The following is a 21,943-nucleotide window of genomic DNA, read 5'->3' as shown; positions in this document are numbered from 1 at the left end:
GAGGGTTGTATTTTACCAATTATCTGAGCCCCCTTCTGATGATCATGTGCTGGTCGGAGCGGAGGGAATATTTCTTCAGTTTCGGGCGCATGCCCATTTAGCTCTGCTCAATGTTATTCTGCCTTGGCTCAAATCCTGACCAGCCACCTGCCTATCTCCTTGCCTTCCCTGGTGGAGTGATCTTCCTCCGCTCACCATCCAGTAGTAGCCGGGCCCCGAAGAGTAAGACTTGAGAGGCTGTGAGGCGGGCGATGACGGGCAGAGAGTCGCTAATTGTTTCCATTACTAGTAAAGAAAAAATATGTCACCGGATTTCATTTAAAAAATCTGGTCACCTTATTGTAAGTTGCCTGATGATTCATACTCAAGTCGTGTCCAAGTTGCCTCCCAAAGTCGTGCTGGAAGTCCTGTTGCCCCTGTGTGAACCGACTCTAAGGCCTCGTACACACGACCGTTTTCCTCGACAGAATCCATCAAGAAACTTGGTGGGAGAGCTTTTTTGCCGAGGAAAACGGTCGTGTGTATGCTTTTCATCAAGAAAACTGTCGAGGAACTCAACGAGGAAAAAAGAGAACAAGTTCACTTTTTCCTCGACGGGAGTCTCAATTTCCTCGTCGTGTTCCTCGTCGTGCTGGTTTTCATAGAGAAACATGATCGTGTGTATGCTAAGAAACCCGCGCATGCTCAGAATAAAGTATGAGGCGGGAGCGCACCTTCGGTAAAAGTAGCGTTTGTAATGGAGATAACACATTTGTCACGCTGTAACAGACTGAAAAGTGCAAATCGTCTCTCACCAAACTTTTACTTAACACGCAGTAACATGAGAATAGCAAAAGCCGCCCCAAGGGTTGTGCCAGTGGAATCGAACTTCCCCTAAACGACGAGATTTGGTCTTGACAGTGTGTACGCAAAGAAAGCTTGTCCAGTTTCTCGACAAGCCTAACAAGGAACTTGTCGAGGAAAACGATGTGTCTTTTCCGACGAGTTCCTCGGTCGTGTGTACGAGGCCTTAGAGTTGTCCTGTGGACAGAATCTCCCACCTGAGCTGTGGATCTTTGCAGCTCCTCCAGAGTTACCATGGGCCTTTTGGCTGCTTCTCTGATTAATAAGCCCCGGACCTTTAGGCAGCTAAATGCCCAGGCCAGGTTTTGCGATTGGGCACTGCGTCGCTTTAACAGACAATTGCGCGGTCGTGCGACGTGGCTCTTAAACAAAATTGGCGTCCTTTTTTCCCCACAAATAGAGCATTCTTTTGGTGGTATTTGATCACCTCTGCGGTTTTTATTTTTTGCGCTATAAACAAAAATAAAGCGACAATTTTGAAAAAAATGCAATATTTTTTACTTTTTGTTATAATAAATATCCCCCAAAAACATATATAAAAAATTATTTTTCCCTCAGTTTAGGCCAATACGTATTCTTCTACCTATTTTTGGTAAAAAAAATTACAATAAGCGTTTATCGATTGGTTTGCGCACAATTTATAGCGTTTACAAAATAGGGGATAGTTTTATTGCATTTTTATAAAAAAAAATTTTTTACTACTAATAGCGGCGATCAGCGATTTTTTTCGTGACTGCGACATTATAGCGGACACTTCGGACAATTTTGACACATTTTTGGGACCATTGTCATTTTCACAGCAAAAAATGCATTTAAATTGCATTGTTTATTGTGAAAATGACAGTTGCAGTTTGGGAGTTAACCACAGGGGGCGCTGTAGGAGTTAGGGTTCACCTAGTGTGTGTTTACAACTGTAGGGGGGTGTGGCTGTAGGACTGACATCATCGATCGAGCCTCCCTTATTTAAGGGATCACTCGATCGATACGCCGCCACGCCTTCAGCTCCGGGGAGCGATCGCGACGTCGCGACTATAAACCAATAGCCGCGCCGTCGTCCCGGATTGCTCCCCGAGGGAACCCGACCGCCGCATGTAGCGGGGGGGGTCCCGATCGGACCCCCAACCCGCGGAAAGGCAAGGACGTACATGTACGCCCATTTGCCTGTACGTGCCATTCTGTGGACGTACATATACATGCGGCGGTCGGGAAGTGGTTAATGCTCTCCTTGCCCGGCCTGTCAGTTTAGGTAGACGGACATGTCTTGGTAGGTTTGCAGTTGTGTCATACTATTTCCATTTTTGGATGATGGATTGAACAGTGTTCTGTGAGATGTTCAAATGTTGGGATATTTTGTTTTAACCCACCCAGCTTTAAACTTCTCTACAACTTTATCCCTGACCTGTCTGGTGTGTTCCTTGGCTTCATGATGCTGTTTGTTTACTAAGGTTCTCTAACAAACCTCTGAGGGCTTCACAGAACAGCAGTATTTATACTGAGATTACATTACACACAGGTGGACTCCATTTACTAATTAGGTGACTTCTGAAGGCAATTGGATTCACTAGATTTTAGTTAGTGGTATCAGAGTAAAGGGAGCTGAATACAAATGCACGCCACACTTTTCACATATTTATTTGTAAAAAATTTGGAAAAACATTTATAATTTTCCTTCCACTTCACAATTATGTACCACTTTGTGTTGGTCTATCACATAAAATCCCAATGAAATACATTTACGTTTTTATAAATTTTTTAAATGGTGGCAGGTAGCCAGATTCAGGTACAGTTACGACGGCGTATCAGTAGATCCGCCGTCGTAACTCTGAATCCGCGCCGTCGTATATTTAAGCGTATGCTCAAACTGAGATACGCTTAAATATTTCTAAGATACGTCCGGCGTAAGTCTCCTACGCCGTTGTATCTTAGCTGCCTATTTACGCTGGCCGCTAGGAGCGTGTACGCTGATTTACGCCTAGAATATGTAAATCAGCAAGATACGCCTATTCATGAATGTACGCACGGCCGTCGCAGTAAAGATACGCCGTTTACGCAAGGCGTTTTCAGGCGTAAAGATAAACCACCAAAAAGATGGCGTCGGACAGCCATAAAATTTTTCACGTTTTACGTCGTTTGCGTAACTCGTCCGTGAATGGGGCTGGGCGTAAGTTACGTTCACATCGAAAGCATTGACTTTTTGCGACATGATTTGGAGCATGCGCACTGGGATACGTCCACGGACGGCGCATGCGCCGTTCGTTCGAAGCATCATTTACGTGAGGTCACGATTAATTTACATAAAACACGCCCACCTCTTCCACATTTGAATAAGGCGGGCTTACGCCGGCCAATTTACGGTACGCCGCTGCAACTTACGGAGCAAGTGCTTTGTGAATACTGCACTTGCCTCTCTAACTTGCGGCGGCGTAACGTAAATAACAAACGATACGCCCGCACAAAGTTAAGCTGCCGTACGTGAATCTACCTAAGGGTCTTTTTTAAATCAGTTCTATCTAGACAGTAGCTGAACAGCAGCAACCATTTAGTAATAAATCACCAAGTATAGAGAAGTAACTCCTACAGGTAAATTGAAGCTGACGTGGAGAGAAAAAACGACTATACAAACAATCCAAGCACTCATTTTACTTCAACAGATCAGTGCATGACCTGTGCATATCTTAGCAGATACCCCAGGGTAAGTGTTATCTAAAAGGACACAATAGGTATTGGCTGGGGTGGTGAGGACTTGACAGTATTAAGTTGAATAAGGTCTACAGCATCAATGCCAATAGACAATGGGGTCAGACATTTCACTGAAAGCGTGTATTGAACTATTCACATCTATGCACTGCATCAGTAAGGCAGCCGGGCCATAGACAGTGCAAATTTATTTCCTGCAACGCCATAGCCGCGTACACACGGAATTTCCGACAAGAAAAGTTCGATTTAAGCTTTTGGTCGGAAATTATGACTGTGTGTAGGCCCCATCAGAACTTTTTGTGTTGGAATTTCCGACAGCAAAAATTTGAGAGCTGGTTCTCAAATTTTCCGACGGGAAAAGTTCTTGTCGGAAATTCCGATCGTCTGTATGCAATTCCGATGCACAAAAAAAACACGCATGCTCAGAATCAATTTGACGCATGATCGCAATCATTGAACTTCATTTTTCTCGGGTCGTCGTAGTGTTGTACGTCACCGCGTTCTTGACGGTCGGAATTTTGTGTGACCGTGTGTATGTAACACAAGTTTGAGACAAAATTCTGTCGGAAACAAAATCCACGGTTTTCTTGTCGGAATTTCCGATCGTGTGTACGCGGCATAAGAGTTTCTATTTGCCAGTAGGGCTGTCCATCATACTGATGAACAAAAGTGTCATTACATTCAACAGTGCTTCAAAATTTTGCTCACTTTTAGCATTAAATTTTGCAACAAATCAATTTTACTGAATGAAAACCACATATACAAAATGTGAGAACATTTTCTGTAATGTTCACATTTTCTCATCACTGCGGTCAGAAAAGTGTCATTTTGACCCTTCAAACCAATAAAAAATCAAACATTCAAAATATAGGGCCAGATCCACAAAGAAATAGATGGGCGCAGCGTATCAGAGATACGCTACGCCGCCGTACCTTACCTGGCGGAATTTTGAATCCTCAAAGATTTCGCGCCGTAAGTTACGGCAGCGTAGTGTATCTCTGGCGGCGGAATTCAAATGGGCGATTAATGGGCGGGTTTCATTTCAATGAAGCGCGTTCCCGCGCCGAATGAACTGCGCATGCGTCGTCCCGAAATTTCCCGCCGTGCATTGCGCTAAATGACGTCGCTTTTTTTAACTTAGACGTGAGTTACGTCCATCCCGATTCATGGACGACTTACGCAAAAAATAAAAAAAATTCACATTTCGACGCGGGAACGACGGCTATACTTAACATCTTAACATGGCAAGTCTACCTATACGCCGCAAAATACCAGCTTTAACCACTTGCCGACCGCGCACCGCCATTCTACGTCGGCAAGTTGGCTCTGCTGGGCGAGAGCACGTAGTATAACGTCCTCTCTCTCAGCCGCCACTAGGGGCGCGCGCGCGTGCCCCCCGCTCGCCCCCGACTCCCGTGCGTGTGCCCGGCGGGCGCGATCGCCGCCGGGCACACGCGATCGCTCGTTACAGAGCGGGGACCGGGAGCTGTGTGTGTAAACACCCAGCTCCCGGTCCTGTCAGCGGGGGAAATGCTGATCTTCTGTTCATACAATGTATGAACAGAGGATCAGTCATTTCCCCTAGTGAGGCCCCCCCCCCCCCCCCCACAGTAAGAACACACCCAGGGACATACTTAACCCCTTCCCCGCCCCCTAGTGTTAACCCCTTCACTGCCAGTGGCATTTTTATAGTAATCCAATGCATTTTTATAGCACTGATCGCTATAAAAATGCCAATGGTCCCAAAAATGTGTCAAAAGTGTCCGAAAGTGTCCGCCATAATGTCGCAATACCGAAAAAAAATCGCTGATCGCCGCCATTACTAGTAAAAAAAATATATTAATAAAAATGACATAAAAATACCCCCTATTTTGTAAACGCTATAACTTTTGCGCAAACCAATCAATAAACGCCCTTTTGCGATTTTTTTTTTACGAAAAATAGGTAGAAGAATACGTATCGGCCTAAACTGAGGAAAAAAAATGTTTTTTTATATATTTTTGGGGGATATTTATTATAGCAAAAAGTAAAAAATATTCATTTTTTTCAAAATTGTCTCTCTATTTTTGTTTATAGCGCAAAAAATAAAAACCGCAGAGGTGATCAAATACCACCAAAAGAAAGCTCTATTTGTGGGAAAAAAAGGACGCCAATTTTGTTTGGGAGCCACGTCGCACGACCGCGCAATTGTCTGTTAAAGCGACGCAGTCCTGAATCGCAAAAAGTACTCTGGTCTTTGGGCAGCAATATGGTCCGGGGGTTAAGTGGTTAACTATACGCCGGAAAAAGCCGACTAGAGACGACGTAAGAGAATGCGACGGCCGTGCGTGCGTTCGTGGATCGTCGGAAATAGCTAATTTGCATACCCGACGCGGAAAACGACGAGAACGCCACCCAGCGGACGCCGAAGTATTGCATCTAAGATCCGAAGGCGTACGAAGCCGTACGCCTGTCGGATCGAAACCAGATGCCGTCGTATCTTGGTTTGAGGATTCAAACTAAAGATACAACGCGGGTAATTTGAAAGTACACCGGCGTATCAGTATATACGCCGGCGTACTCTGTCTGTGGATCTGGCCCATAGATTTTGAACAAAATTCTTTTAGTGTATGACCTGTCCTTACTCCTCTGTATCTATGGAGCCAGCCGTGGTTGTCACCTAAACATTTCTTATCATAGATAACATATTTTTATCTTCTGTTCAGCTCACTAAAATGACAAGGGCAAGTCATTGTAAAGCTTTGTTTTTTTTTTATAAACAACAAACATGTCATACAAGGGTTTTGCACAGAGCGGCCTCGATCCTCCTTTTCTGGGGTCCCCCCGGTGGTGCTCCTGGCTCCTCCTCTTCTCAAGTGCTCCCACAGAGAGCCCCTTTCCCACGGGCTCCCGAGTCCATTGACACAGATAGCAGGACTCGGCCCTGCCCCCCAGCTCCTGTGTCTCTGGTTTTGATTGATAGCAGCGGGAGCCACTGGTACCCCTGCTGCTATCAATCTATGCAATGAGGACCCGAGAAAGTAGCTAGAGCTGCTGTGCTCCTCCCCATCGCTGGAATAATCGGGTTTAGGTAAGAAAAAGGGGGGTCTGTGGGGGTGCTGCGGCACAAAACGTAAAACCGTGAGGGTTTACCACCCCTTTCATTTCTGACAAGGTCAGCATGCATTTTGTGTACTTGCTGAAATGTTCTTATCCTGAAATAAGAAAATGAACACAGACACCACATCTAAGGATTGATAAACTGGAATATATAACATTTTTGTTCTTAACCACTTGCTGACCATACTATAGCTGAATGATGGCTACAGCGCGACCAGACAGTTCTAGTAGGGCGTGTCGCATGACGTCCTTCTGTGATTGCGGCCGCTGTGGCACGCGGGTGGTGCGCTCTGTGATTTGTGTGTCACTAGCACACAGCTGATCACATATTGGGGTAAAGGGCCAATCACAGTGGCCTTTTACCACGTGATCAGCTGTGTCTAATCACAGCTGATCACAATGTAAACACAAGCCGGTTATTGGCATTCCCTTCCTCACGCTGGCAACATGAGGAGAGATGTGGAGAGCTGATTACTACTTGTGCAAAGGGACATCTACACTGATGATCAGTGTCCTGATTATCAGTGCAGTCCCAACAGTGCCTGCCAGTGCTACATATAAGTGCCCACCAGTGCTGCCAATCAGTGCCCACCAGTATCTCCTCATCAGTGTCACCTTTCAGTGCCGTGTACCAGTGCCCATCAGTGCTGCCTACCAGTGTCCATCAGTGTCTCCTATCAGTGTCCATCAGTACCACTTATTAGTGCCCATCAGTGCCACCTATCAGTGCCCTTCAGTGTCATCTATCAGTGCCCATCAGTGCCACATATCAATGCAACCTCATCAGTGTCTCCTTATCAGTGCCCATCAGTGCAGTCTATCAGTGCTGCCTATCAGTGCCCATCAGTGTCACCTATCAGTGCCCATCAGTACCACCTGCTAGTGCCCTTCGGTGCCACCTATCAATGCCCATCAGTGCCACCTATCGGTGCAACCTCATCAGTGCCTCCTCATCAATGCCACCTATCAGTGCCCATAAGTGCCACCTATAAGTGGCCAACAGTACCTCCTATCAAACCCTTCAGTGCCATCTATCAATGCTCATCAGTTCTATCTATCAGTGCCCATCAGTGCCACCTATCAATGAAGCCCCATCAGTGCCCATCGGTGAAGGAGAAAAATTACCTGTTTGCAAAATGTTATAACAAAAAAAAAGTATTTTTTTTTTGTCTTTTTTTTTTCATGCAGAAAAAAAAAATCCCAGTGGTGATTAAATACCGCCAAAGGAAAGCTCTATTTGTGTGAAATAAAAATGCAAAAAAAATTATTTGAGTACAGTGTAGCATGACCGTGCAATTATCATTACCAATTATCATTTTAAGTGCAACAGCGCTGAAAGGTGAAAATTGGCCTGGGCAGGAAAGGGGTAAAAGTGCCCAGTAGGCAAGTGGTTAAGGTTAGTTATGTTTTATAGAGACCACCCATCCTGACTCATCTTTGCAGCGCCCCTCTGCTGTTCTTTTCTTTGTCACAGCCGCTGCAAAATTCCCAGTGAATCCAGGTATGTGGTGAGCATGTGACCTCCTCCCATGATTCAACACCCTGGCCCAACTTCAAGGTCACATGATAGAAAGGGTGACATCATAACCCCTGTATACGCTCCAAAAACATTTGACAAGGCAAAGTGACAGAGGGGTAGATTCAGGTACCTTTTGCGCCCTCTTACGGAGGCGCAGCGTACCGTTTTAACGCTGCGCCTCCATAAATTACGTGCGCTACGCTTCATTCATGAAGCAGTAGCTACATAATTTGCGCGGGCGCTCCTTGAAAATGCCCGGCGTAAGGGCGCGTAATTTAAATGATCCCGTAGGGGGCGTGGATCATTTAAATTAGGCGCGTTCCCGCGCCGAACGTAGTGCTCATGCTCCGTCGGGAAAATTTTCCGACGTGCATTGCGGCAAATGACGTCACAAGGACGTCATTTGCTTCAACGTGAACGTAAATGGCGTCCAGCGCCATTCACGATTCACTTACGCAAACAACGTAATTTTCAAACATCGCAACGCGGGAACGACGGTTATGCTTAGCATTGGCTGCCCCTGCTAATAGCAGGAGCAGCCTTACGCGGAACCCGACGAACGTAAACGACGTAAACTGCGTACGTAGGGTGCGCGTACGGTTGTGAATCGGCATTAGTATGCAATTTGCATACTCTACGCTGACCACTACAGGAACGCCACCTAGCAGCCAGCGTAAGAATGCAGCCTACAATACGACGGCATAAGAGCCTTATGCCAGTCATATCTTAGGCTGCAGTCGGCGTATCGAGCTCTCTGAATCAGGAGCAGTCGATACGCCGGCGCAACTAAGCAATTGCGCTGCGTAACTATGGTTACGCAGACGCAATTGCTTTCTGAATCTACCCCAGAGTCTCTTTAAGGTACAGTCAGGAACCTCTTGGTCCCTACATTGACTGGACAACTGTGTTTTAAGAGACCTAGGTCTTACAGGAAAGTTACTGCGCATGCACAGAGTTTCTGTAGAAAAACCCCTTCAGGATCCATTGCTCTTAACTAGGGTTGTCTCGATACCACGTTTTTAAGACCGAGTACAAGTACCGATACTTTTTTTAATGTTCTGTGACAGTGGCACATATATGCAGCACTGACTCAGTGGGCCAGATTCAGAAAGATGCGTGCACGCCGCTGTAACTTTGGGCGCAAGTTCTGTATTCAGAAAGAACTTGCTCCCTTATTTAAGGCGGCGTAACGTATGTGTTGCGGCGTAAGGCCGCGTAATTCAAATGGGGATGTTGGGGGCGTGTTGTATTTAAATTTGCCTTGACCCCCCGTTTTTTACGGTTTTTTTTAACGCCGCATGCGCGGTCCGTAAAATATCCCAGTGTGCATTGCGCCAAAGTACGCCGCAAGGACGTATTGGAATCGACGTTAACGTAAATGACGTAAAGCCGTATTTGCGAACGACTTACGCAAACGACGTAAAAATGTCAAAACTCGGCGCGGGAACGACGGCCATACTTAACATTAGCTACGCCTCATATAGCAGGGGTAACTATATGCCGAAAAAAGCCGAAAGTAAACGACGTAAAAAAATGCGCCGGCGGGACGTACGTTTCTGAAACGCCATATCTACCTAATTAGCATATTCCTTGCGTAAACATACGGAAGCGCCACCTAGCGGCCAGCCTGAAATTGCAGCCTAAGATACGACGGTGTAAGACACTTACACCTGTCGGATCTTAGGGATATCTATGTGTAACTGATTCTCTGAATCAGTCGCATAGATACGACCGACCCCACTCAGAGATACAACGGCATATCAGGAGATACGCCACCGTATCTCTTTTCTGAATCCGGCCCAGTGTGTTTTTTTTATTTTTTTTATTAGCCCTGTTGGGCGGGGGGCTTTGGTGAGATATCAGGGATTTTAACAGAGCCCTGACATCTCCCTTTTGAAACAAGGAAAGGGACTGAGGACACAGATTCCCCAGTCCCTTTCTCTGTAGCCTCAGGTGCACTGAAGATGAATGGACTGGAGATAGCGGCTCCTTTTCATTCATAAACTGAAGCATCATAAACAGTGATGCTCAGTCATAGTTATTTATCACTGACTCGGTGCTTTCGGAAAAGGAAGGAGCCAGTAAATGACATATTTACCTCCCTGTTTTGCTACCTTCAGCCAATCAGGTGCCCGGTATTACATCCAGGAATCCTGATTGGCTGAGAGGTGGTTCTGTGTTAGCAAAGCAAATATTCACACCTGGGTGCACTGGGGGCACTGCGAGCGCAATGGTTTGCGCTGGTAGTTTACCTTTTTTGAAGTCTATTAGAGCCTATGGCCCGGATTCAGATAGCAGTTACGTCGTAATTCTGAGTTGCGTGGTCGTATCTATGCGACTGATTCATAGAATCAGTTATGCATAGATTTCCTTAAGATCCGACCGGCGTAAGTCTCTTACACCGTCGTATCTTAGGCTGCATATTTACGCTGGCCGCTAGGTGGCGCTTCCGTAGATTTACGAGAGGAATATGCAAATTAGGTAGATACGCCGATTCAGAAACGTACGTCTGCCCGGCACATTTTTTTACGAATAAGCAAAATAACGAACAAGCGAAAATACGAACGTATGATTGGACAATCTTACTAAAATACGAAACACCGAAAAAGCAAAAGAACGAAAATGACATCTATAACGAACAATTTGCATTCCGTATTTTAAATCCTTTGTCTGTTCGTATTTCCATTCGTATGTTCGTATTTTCATTTGTGTGTTTTGTAAATCCGTTTCTTTGTCTGTTCGTAAATTTGTGTACTTGTATCGTATTTTCAAATGGGCACTGGGCAGTGTAGTTAGTGAGTGATTACTTAATATCTTAGCCAATCAGCTTATCTCTTTTGTGCTGAGTCACATTGTACAGTGTAAAGCCTCGTACACACGATCGGACTTCAAACAAACTTTTCCGTGGATTTTTGTCTGAAGGGAGTTGGCCGGACCTTTGAAACCGAAAAAGTTTGTCCGATAGAGCGTACACACGGTCAAATTTTTTGGAAAACGCTAATTTTGACGTTTGTTGGCAAAAAGTCAGACCGTGTGTACGAGGCTTAAGAGAAAGTATATCTTAATATGGATTAGCCGCGTGTTGCTATGTATTTACGAAAGTACAAAGATACGAATCCATTAAACAAAAATGATTATCTAACAAAATTACGAATTTCGAATCAGCGAAAATAAATTAGACAGATAGCTGGATTCACGTAGGGCGGCGTCTGTTTCAGCCGGCGTAGAGTATCGTACGCCGCCGTAAGTTAGAGAGGCAAGTGCTGTATTCACAAAGCACTTGCGTCCTAAGTTACGGCGGCGTAGCGTAAATGTGCCGGCCTAAGCGAGCCTAATTCAAATGAGGAACAGGGGGGCGTGTTTTATGTTAATGAATCGTGACCCGACTTGATTGACGTTTTGAACGAACGGCGCATGCGCCGCCCGTGGACATATCCCAGTGTGCATTGCTCCAAAGTACGCCGCAAGGACATATTGGTTTCGACGTGAATGTAAATTACGTCCAGCCCCATTCACGGACGACTTACGCAAACAACGTAACATTTTCAAAATTCGACGCGGGAACGACGTCCATACTTAACATTGACTAGGCCAGCTTTTTGGTGGAATAACTTTACGCCTGAAAACGCCTTACGTAAACGTACGTTCGTGAATAGGCGTATCTCGCTGATTTACGCATTCTAGGCGTAAATCAGCGTTAACACCCCTAGCGGCCGGCGGAACTAGACAGCTAAGATACGACGGCGCAGGCAGTCGTATCTTAGCTACATTTAAGTGTATCTCAACTTGAGAATGCACTTAAATGTACGACGGCGCAGATTCAGAGTTACGACGGCTTATCTACTGATACGCCGGCGTAAATCTCTCTGAATCTGGCTAAGAATTACGAATCATTCAGTATAAATTAAAATAAAACTGTTACAAAAATACGAACGGGTCCGAATAGGAAAACTTGAGTCTTACGAAATTACGAATCTACGGAAAGGGGTGAAACGAAACAAAAAAATACGAAAATATTTGTTGTGCAGACGAAACGGAACAAAAAAAATACGAAATTTTTTGTTGTGCACATGTCTAGTCATTCCCACTCCCGATTCCCGACTTAAGAGATGACTGCCAGGCGCCAATTACAGCAGGCCTGAGGCCTCCCCTCAGACCACCGTCCATCCAGAGCACTGTGTAGCAATACAGGCCTCCTCTGACAACTGGCAGTGGCATCCAGGGCACTGTGCATTACAGACCAACCCTCAGACAACCATCCAGCACTGTGCAGCATTACAGGTCAATTTTTTTGTATTTATAGTAGTTTCCCATGACGGGAACGAGCACACCAGCTCCAACTGGTGTCTCTCGTGTCCTGATTGGATAGATTGATAGCACCACTGCTGTCAATCAAATCCAATGACCCGGGGGCGGGGCTGAGTCCTGCTTTCCGTGTCAATAGACACAGAAGCAGGACACTGGAGGGTGCCCGCATGGGTGTCCACGAAGGATAGCGCTTCTCCGACGGGGCACTCGAGAAGAAGAAGAGGAGCCAGGAGCGCCGCTGAGGGGCCCCAGAAGAGGAGGATCGGGGGGCCACTCTGTGCAAAACCAACTACAGAGCGGAGGTAAGTATGACATGTTTGTTTGTTTTTTAAAAAACTGAACCTTTACAACCCCTTTAATACCATAAATAATAACATATTTGATTTTTCACTGTGTAAAATGAGTTTGGAGATTGTAGAGAAATGCTTAACCACTTGCCGACCAGCCGCCGCCCGCCGTCATTGTATTGCGGCAGTTTGGCAAGATCCCATTAACTGCTGTACGTCGGTCCCTTTAAGAGGGATAGTCTTAATCTTTTTTTGTTTATAGCGCAAAAAATGTAAATAGCAGAGATGCTCAAATACCACCAAAAGAAAGCTCTATTTGTGGGAAAAAAAGGACATCAATTTTGTTTGGGTGCAACTGTCAGTTAAAGCGACGCAATGCCAAATCACAAAAAACGGTCTGGTCATTGAGCAGCCAATTCTTCCGAGGCTGAAGTGGTTAAATAATGCATTACAATTTAACTACACCCATTACATTTTAGACGACTAAAATTTGTTTTATGCCCTGTACACACGTGCGGAATTTCCATCGGAAAAAAAGTTGGAAGGTTTTGCAAGCTTGGCTTACATACACACGGTCACACAAATGTTCTCTGAACTTTTGAGCATTAAGAATGCAGTGACGTACAACACTACGACAAGGCGAGAAAAAGAAGTTCAATGCTTCCGAACATGCGTCTAATTGTTTCCCGAGCATGCATGTTTTTTTTCCTGTCGGAATTCCATACAGACGAACGGATTTTTTTCCGTCTGAAAAATTGAGAATCAGCTCTCAAACTTTTGCTGGCGGAAATTCCGATGAAAAGCTCACATCAGACTTTTGCTGGCGGAAATTCAGATGAAAAGCTCACATCAGACTTTTGCTGGTGGAAATTCCGCTTGTGTGTATGGGGCATTAGTCTACTGAAATTATTTTAGTCTACTAAAATGTACTGGAGATTTAGTCGACTACAGTAAATACGACTAAAACTAAGACACTTGCAGAAGACTACAATGGAACTAAAACTAAAATGCAATTTTAGTCTTAAGACTAAAGCCGTGTACACGCGATTGGTTTATCCAAAGAAAACAGACCGATGGACTGTTTTCATCGGACAAACCAATCGTGTTTGGGCCCCATGTGTCTTTTTTCCATCGGTGTTAAAAAATAAAACATGTTTTAAATTTTTCCTATGGATAAAAAAACAATAGAAAAATCCGATCGTCTGTGTTGAAGTCTATCGGATAAAAAAACACGCATGCTCAGAATCAAGTCGACGCATGCTCGGAAGCATTGAACTTCATTTTTTTCGGCTCGTCGTAGTGTTTTACGTCACCGCGTTTTGGCACGGTCAATTTTTTGACTGATGGTGTGTAGGCAAGACTGATGAAAGTCAGCTTCATCGGATATCCGACAAAAAAATCCATCGGATTAGATTCCATCAGATATCCGATCATGTGTACAGGGTTTTAGACTAAAACTAAATCGAAATTTGCTGCCAAAATGAACTCATTGGCAGAGGAAATTTGAATAAAACCCCCATTCGTAAGCTGATGCCAACTTCTTCCTCTTTACCTCCACAACCACTTTCCTTTCTTTATCATAAAGCTTGCAGGTTTATAGGCCACTCTGGAACATCTTGTGAACAGACATGTGCACAACAATTTTTTTTGTATTTTTTTGTTCCGTTTCGTCTCGTTCCGTAGATTCGTAAAGATTCGTAATTTCGTAAGACTCAAGTTTTCCTATTCGGACCCGTTCGTATTTTCGTAACAGTTTTATTTTCGTTTATACTGAATGATTCGTAATTCTGTCTAATTTATTTTCGTTGATTCTAAATTCGTAATTTTGTTAGATAATAATTTTCGTTTAATGGATTCGTAATTTTGTGCTTTCGTAAATACATAGCAACACGCGGCTAATCCATATTAAGATATACTTTCTCTTAAGCCCCGTCCACACGGTCTGACTTTTTGCCAAAAAACGTCAAAATGAGCGTTTTCCAAAAAATCTGACCGTGTGTACGCTCTATCGGACAAACTTTTTTGGTTTCAAAAGTCTGGCCAACTCCCTTCAGACAAAAATCCACAGAAAAGTTTGTTTGAGGTCCGATCGTGTGTACAAGGCTTTACACTGTACAATGTGACTCAGCACAAAAGAGATAAGCTGATTGGCTAAGATATTAAGTAATCACTCACTAACTACACTGCCCAGTGCCCATTCGAAAGAACGATACAAGTACACAAATTTACGAACAGACAAAGAAACGGATTTACAAAACACACAAATCAAAATACGAACATACGAATGAAAATACGAACAGACAAAGGATTTAAAATACGGAATGCAAATCGTTAATTATAGATGTCATTTTCGTTCTTTTGCTTTTTCGGTGTTTCGTATTTTAGTAAGATTGTCCAATCATACGTTCGTATTTTTGCTTGTTCGTTATTTTGCTTATTCGGAATTCCGTAATTTTCGTATTTTGGTTCCTTCAGCTTTTCGGATGTTCGAATTGATCCCAATGTACTAACAAATTCGTACGAAAATCCATTCGTTACGAACGGGAACGCACATGTCTACTTGTGAACCAGGGACTGCTGTGTATGGTGAATATTGGAAGTTACAGAGAATGTAACCGTACATCAAATACAGGTATTGAATTATTTTCCAAAGACCTTACATGCAACTACTATGGAAACTCTTTAAAGCGGAGGTTCGCCCTAAAAACATGTATATACCATTCAATCCAGCATACTGCCGACATGTACAGTATGCTGTTTTGTTTTTTGTTTTCGGTTTACATACCGTAGTATAGGTATTTCCCCCCCGGCTTCCTGGTAGTGAATCCCGCGGGAGTGGGCGTTCCTATTCAGAGACTAAGTGATTGACGTATGACAAAAGCTTCACCCCCGGCGCAAAAGACGCGTCACCAGTCGGGGGTAAAATACCTATACTACGGTATGTAAACCGAAAAAAAAAAAAACAGCATACTGTACATGTCGGCAGTATGCTGTATTGAATGGTATATACTTGTTTTTAGGGTGAACCTCCACTTTAATGTTAGTTTTATGAAAATTGTAGGAGACAATTGTCGTCAACTTTCAGCAACTGTAGTGAAAAAAAAAACATCCTAATGATAATCTTTATGGAATGATTGTATGATATACTTGTTATTTCTCACATTTCTTCAAATGGGATAAAAAAAAAAAAAAAAAAAAAGGTACTTCTTAGAATTTTTGGGGATATGACTACTAAATGTTAAGAAGAAAAGATAGAGAAAAAAACTTTCAATGCATATTTTGTATTTTATTCTTACCAAAGAATGTTGGTTGAACAATAACAATATACATTAACAATTCAGAACAGTAAAAGATTGCATAGTAACAACACGTAGGATACCTTTATACATTGATTTCTAACGTCCCGCAAGCGCACTGCCCCATTGTGAAAGCACTCAGGCTTTCACACTCGGGCGGCATGGGAGGCATTTCAAAATGCCTGAAAACTGCCTCAGTGTGAAAGGGCTCCTAAGTTAAAGTTATTCAGTTGCTACTGCCTAAGCCATAACTGCAGACTACTAACCTCTAGAATCGGGATGTGTCGGTGGTTGACACACACTTGACAGGCAGCTTCTTCACTCTCTCACTTACTACTTTCCCGCTACTACTGAGCATCATCACGCAGAAACATAGCGTGCGTCAAGGTCAGGATTCATCTGCCCTCCCTTAAAGCTACAGTGGGCCTGCTCGCTGATGCAAAACAGGACCCTGCGCTGCAAGCAAGGCTCCGATCCCTGTGACAGTGGGCGCCACTGTGGTCAGGCTGAAAAGGGAGGTATGGAGGGATGGGGTGGCAAAATTCAAATCCAATCCGGGGACAAAACAGGGGATAGACATGGTTCGGGCACAGTGTACTCAGTCCAGGGACTGTCCCTGGAAACTGGGGACGTCTGGTCACCCAAATCTACTAGGGGTGGTATCAGCAGGACTAGAAACAGTGTAAAGATGACCACAGGCATTCAATTATATTCTCCTTATCCAGAATGCATAACAAATATTGGCCAGACACTTTTGTTTTTCTTGACACTGGGACCAATGGTGTCACTTGGGTTGGTCCCACCTGGTGCCGTAAAACCAGGTGACACTCCCCATTCCCCCATTGCGATCTCTTGTGTCTAGTAAGTTGAGGGGTTGTCACCTAGTTTTACCACACGAGGGCCGGTGGCGCATGGTTATGGTGTGCACCTCAAACTAGCCCCTGTAAATGATAAGGTCGGCGCAGGCTTTTCGATCTGGGCACTGTCATGGATGGGGGTGCCACCAGGGTGCGGTCTGCACCCCCATAGCGACGACACTGACTGGGGTCATCTGTGTGCAGCCCCTTTTCCTTCTCTATTATCTTAAACAGAATAGTCAACACGTGTCAACAATCTTCAGATGGCATGTACATATCTGACAATTCTCCGCTATCTATGGCAAACTTTAGGCCACCCACAGACATAAGGTAGTGTGACAACCACACATTCTGACATGCTCTGTACAAAATATCCCTGGTCCCAACATTTTGCCTGGGGAACTATAGAAACTGCATGGGAACATCCATATTGGATGATCAATTATACACCCAAGTTTGCTTGGCCAGGACGTGTCTAGAAAAATCAGATTACAATTGTTTCTCAATGTGTCTATTATCTCATTATCAGCCATCAGGCAAGAATTTAAGCAGGCCTTAACAAAACAATAAGACCCTTGACCCTTGATCACTGGACAGACAAATCTATTATTACATGTGCTTTCGAGTGAGGCCTCGTACACACGGCCGAGTTTCTCGGCAAAAAACAGCAAGAAGCTTGCTGTTTTTTTTTTTTTTTGCCGAGGAAACCGGTCGTGTGTACACTTTTCAACGAGGAAACCGCCGAGGATCTTGTCGGGCCAAAAAGAAAGCATGTCTTCTTTTTCCCAGACGGCAATGGGAAAAGTTGGCTCGCCGAGATCCTCGGCGGCTTCACAAGGAACTCGACGAGCAAAACGATGTGTTTTGCCCATCGAGTTTCTCGGCCGTGTGTACGAGGACCAAGTACTGCTTAGTGCCAGGCCACACCAATGCACCTCCACTTTACCAGCAGATGTACAGTACAGAAAACTGGGCAAAACTTCATAACCCAACACTGAGGACACAGACTGTAGTGCCATGATGGGATCAGATACACTGAGTGGGCCAGATTCACAAAGAGATACGACGGCGGATCTCCTGATCCGCCGTCGTATCTCTGAGATCCGACGCTCGGATCTATGCGACTAATTCATAAGAATCAGTTCCGCATAGATCTCCCTTAGATCCGACTGGTGTAAGTGACTTACACCGTCGGATCTTAGGCTGCAATCTACTGCCGGCCGCTAGGTGTCACCTCGGTCTTTTACGCGTCGGATATGCAAATGAGGAGAACCGCCGATTCAGAAACGAACGCCCGCCCGTCGCTTTTTTTTACGTCGTTTGCGTTCGGCTTTTTCCGGCGGATAGTTACCCCTGCTATATGAGGGGTAGCTAATGTTAAGTATGGCCGTCGTTCCCGCGCCGAGTTTCAAATTTTTACGTCGTTTGCGTAAGTCGGTCTGGAATACGGATGATTGACGTCAATACAATTGACGTTGCCGCTGAAAACAATGACGTCCTAGCGACGTCATTTGGAGCATGCGCACTGGGTAATTTCGCCGGCGGCGCATGCGCAGTTAAATCGGCGCGGGAACGCGCCTGATTTAAATTGTACACTCCCCCTAGCCGCGGAATTTGAATTCCGCCGGGGGAGTTGCGCTCCGACGGTGCAATTTTCGAGGTAAGTGCTTTGTGAATACTGCACTGGCCTCGCTAAATTGCACCGGCGGATCGTAAATCACATAGATTACACGGATCTAAAGATCCGCTAATCTATGTGAATCTAGCCCAGTATGTTTTAAGCGGTCATCTGTAATATCTGACATTATCTCTCTATGTACAACGACTTTCAAATTTACCAAGCCTTTCCCCTTCATATTCATACAGTGAAATAACAGGGGGTCCCGTGTGTTTTACCTGCACCATGTCATGCTCAAGATGCAGATCTGAGAGTAGACTTGCCCGAGCTTGCTGCTGGGAATCAACATATCGGCTCCATCTACGCTGAAGCCTGCAGCGTTTTATAGCAGCTCTGGGTGGACCCAATAATACGATCTCTGGATTAAAGCCAATTGTATGTTTTGGGGAAGTGTCCTTCACCTCGCTTTACATAGTATAGGACAACATGAGGCTGTTTTGTTTTGTTGATCTGATTAACAGGAAGAATTGTTTGGACACGGCTGGAATTCTGAGTCACTGTCCGCTCTCTTCTATTGTCCATGGTGCATTCTTGGTGCCAAGAACAATAGCTAATGAGGGCATGATGAGACAATCCCAACAGCAGATGAAGGACAGGGCTCAGGAGATTGAATGTCTTGACTTGTCTTTGGAGTTTTCAGTCGCTCTGCCTGGGGCACAGAATCATTTGTAGACATTTTAATGACCCAACCCAGGTATGGATGACAAGGCAAACCTCCTATACTGCACAGGCCATACACAAAATAATAACTCTTCCTGAAAACGCCACACTGGCCCTACTGACAAGGATGTGAGAAACTTTCACAGTGCACCATATCTATCCAGCAAGTGTTTCTTACCAATTTTGGGCCAGATTCATAGAAGAAATACGCCGGAGTATCTACTGATACTCCGGCGTATTTTCAAATTTCCTGCATCGTATCTTTAGTTTGAATCCTCAAACCAAGATACGACGGCTTTTGGCTTCGATCCGACAGGCGTACGGCTTCGGATCGTAGGTGTAATACTTTGGCGCCCGCTGGGTGGAGTTTGCGTTGTTTTCAGCGTCGGGTATGCTAATTAGCTTTTTCCGCCGATTCACAAAGGTACGCGCGCCCGTCGCATTCTCTTACGTTGTCGCTAGTCGGCTTTTCCCGGCGTATAGTTAAAGCTGCTATTTTGTGGCATATAGATAGACGTGCCATGTTAAAGTATGGCCGTCGTTCCCGCGTCAATTTTTTTTTGCGTAAGTCGTCCGTGAATAGGAAAGGACTTAACTCACGTCGACGTTCAAAAAATTACGTCGGTGCGACGTCATTTCGCGCAAAGCACGGTGGGAAATTTCAAAACGGAGCATGCGCAGTACGTTTGGCGCGGGAACGCACCTAATTTAAATGATCCACGCCCCATTTGAATTAGGCGGGGTTACGCTGGAGGGATTTACGCTATGCCGCCGCAACTTTACAGGCAAGTGCTTTGTGAATCAAGCACTTGCCCGTAAAACTTGCGGCGGTGTAACGGAAATGCTATACGTTACGCCGCCGCAAATGTCTGTGAATCTGGCCCATAGTCTCTTTGGTAGCTGGAATGATCAGTATCCCCTGGGTGAATGCCAAGTGCTCTGGTGTAGTAAATTTGCCAATATCGGCAAAAATTTTCTATAATGTACGAGGGTTCTTTAAAAAGTTTCCGCATTTTTTTAACCAATTTAAATATTTAAACTTTTTGAAGACCCTCTCGTATATTACTTGCCAAAATATTTAACTAATAATTCATATAAGTTGATGAGACAGGAGTACCCTGTGAATTTGGTGGAAGTACCCCTGGCAGGATCATGTAGACCAAATAGTTATCCCTCATCTCTCTATTTGTGGAACTACAAGTTCAAGCACGCTTTCCCATATAAAAGCTGTCGGACCTCAGTGACAGAAATTCCATTGCAGATGCAAAATCGCAAGCTGAATATTTCTGCGGTGTACCAGTCTGAAGCTAATGTAATTCTATTATGAAACATATGGCACAGCGGTAAAATAATAGTCAGAAATAGAATACAAAATCTGATGCATTTCTGTGGAATAATCACATTATAACACACCAGCACAATAAATTAACTGAATGCAAAATAAAAATAAATAAATAAATAAAAAAATTAAAATGAATAATAAACATAAGCATATTAATTATTAAAAAGTTGAAAAGCTTTATAAATTGAGTGCAAATAAATAAAATTCACAAGCATATGGCGTATAAGTGCAATTCATGTTTTTGTAAAAAAGAAGATGCGATTCTATATGAAATAACTAGAAACGATGAAATAAAATAAAATCTTGTATTCAGCAGAGTGGGGGGTCATTGACAGTACAGCTTGCAGGACAAGAATGCTAGTAATATAAATTGCTGTTTTTTTTTCTCTTCGGCCCACCTGAGCCCACCGGCCCTATGCACCCCCCAGTGCTCAAGATCCCATCCCAGAAGATGGCCGTTTTGTGCAGCAGAAGAAAAAGCCTTTTGTTGCATGAACACAAAAGCCAATCTCTCTCTTTGCCTTGCCAGGCCCTTTCCCAGCAGTGCACACCGTCCCAGCGGCCTCCGGAAAGCTCTCCAGGTAGAAAACAGTCCAGGTCAAACTCGCAGTCGGAGACGACAAAAAACTTTCTCAAAAGCCAATAATTCCAGAAAAAAAGTTTCTGATCGGGGGAGCTGCAGGGGGTCGGCAGGCTCAGGCTCCCTGCAGATCAGGTCCTACAACACAGAGGAATGAGGGGAAAAAAAAAAAAAAAACTTTCCCGGCTTGTGACTGCCACAAGATCCTAAAACCTGTATGATCACTTACTTGTCCGTCTCTTGTGACATGTTTGATCCAATGAACTCTCCCTTTATCTTCTCTCTAGCTCTCTGGTGGAACTGGACTTTCAAGTCTGTGCAGGTAAAGGTGTGTGGAAAGGAAAGAGATGGCAGAACAAGAGCTACTGGTAATTCTACTTTTTTTTTCCTTCCACCCCTTCCCCCCCCCCCCCCTTGTTTTTTTTTTTCTTTCTCTTTCCCAGCCCAGCTAACAGGTACGAGACAGGTAGAGACACTCCCCCAGCTCGCCCGTCCCATTCTCCACCTATTTTCTGCAGTCTATCAGCCTAGCACTGAGCCTTCCACTGTACTGCATAGCAATGACATGGGTACGCCTGTGTACAAACATTCTTACACAGATAGAATTATTTAATCCGGTCAAGCAGAGCGCGATAATAATAATGTGTAGAGTGCGGCAATCCACAGGCGATTTTAATGTGGTCTGGCCACAGAAATATATATATTTTTTTGGCCAATAAGATTAATAAATATATTATACAGTATGGGCCAGATTCACGTAGAATTGCGGCCGTGTAA

General features: G+C 44.5%; 1 protein-coding gene across 1 annotated transcript in view; it reads right to left on the bottom strand.

Annotated features, from left to right (window-relative positions):
* Positions 1-21,525, bottom strand: part of GRHL2 (grainyhead like transcription factor 2) — a 122,081-nt gene extending 100,556 nt beyond the window's left edge. The window contains exon 1 of the mRNA XM_040354795.1: positions 21,396-21,525. Within this exon, the coding sequence (XP_040210729.1) occupies positions 21,396-21,415 (20 nt within the window). The 5' untranslated portion in view covers positions 21,416-21,525. The remainder of the gene's footprint in view (positions 1-21,395) is intronic.
* Between the last annotated feature and the right edge of the window lie 418 nt (positions 21,526-21,943).

The sequence above is a fragment of the Rana temporaria genome, chromosome 5, assembly GCF_905171775.1.
Source record: "Rana temporaria chromosome 5, aRanTem1.1, whole genome shotgun sequence".
Taxonomy (NCBI): Eukaryota; Metazoa; Chordata; class Amphibia; order Anura; family Ranidae; genus Rana; species Rana temporaria.
The sequence above is the reverse complement of the archived record's forward strand: the minus strand, read 5'-3'. Positions and strand labels throughout refer to the sequence as shown.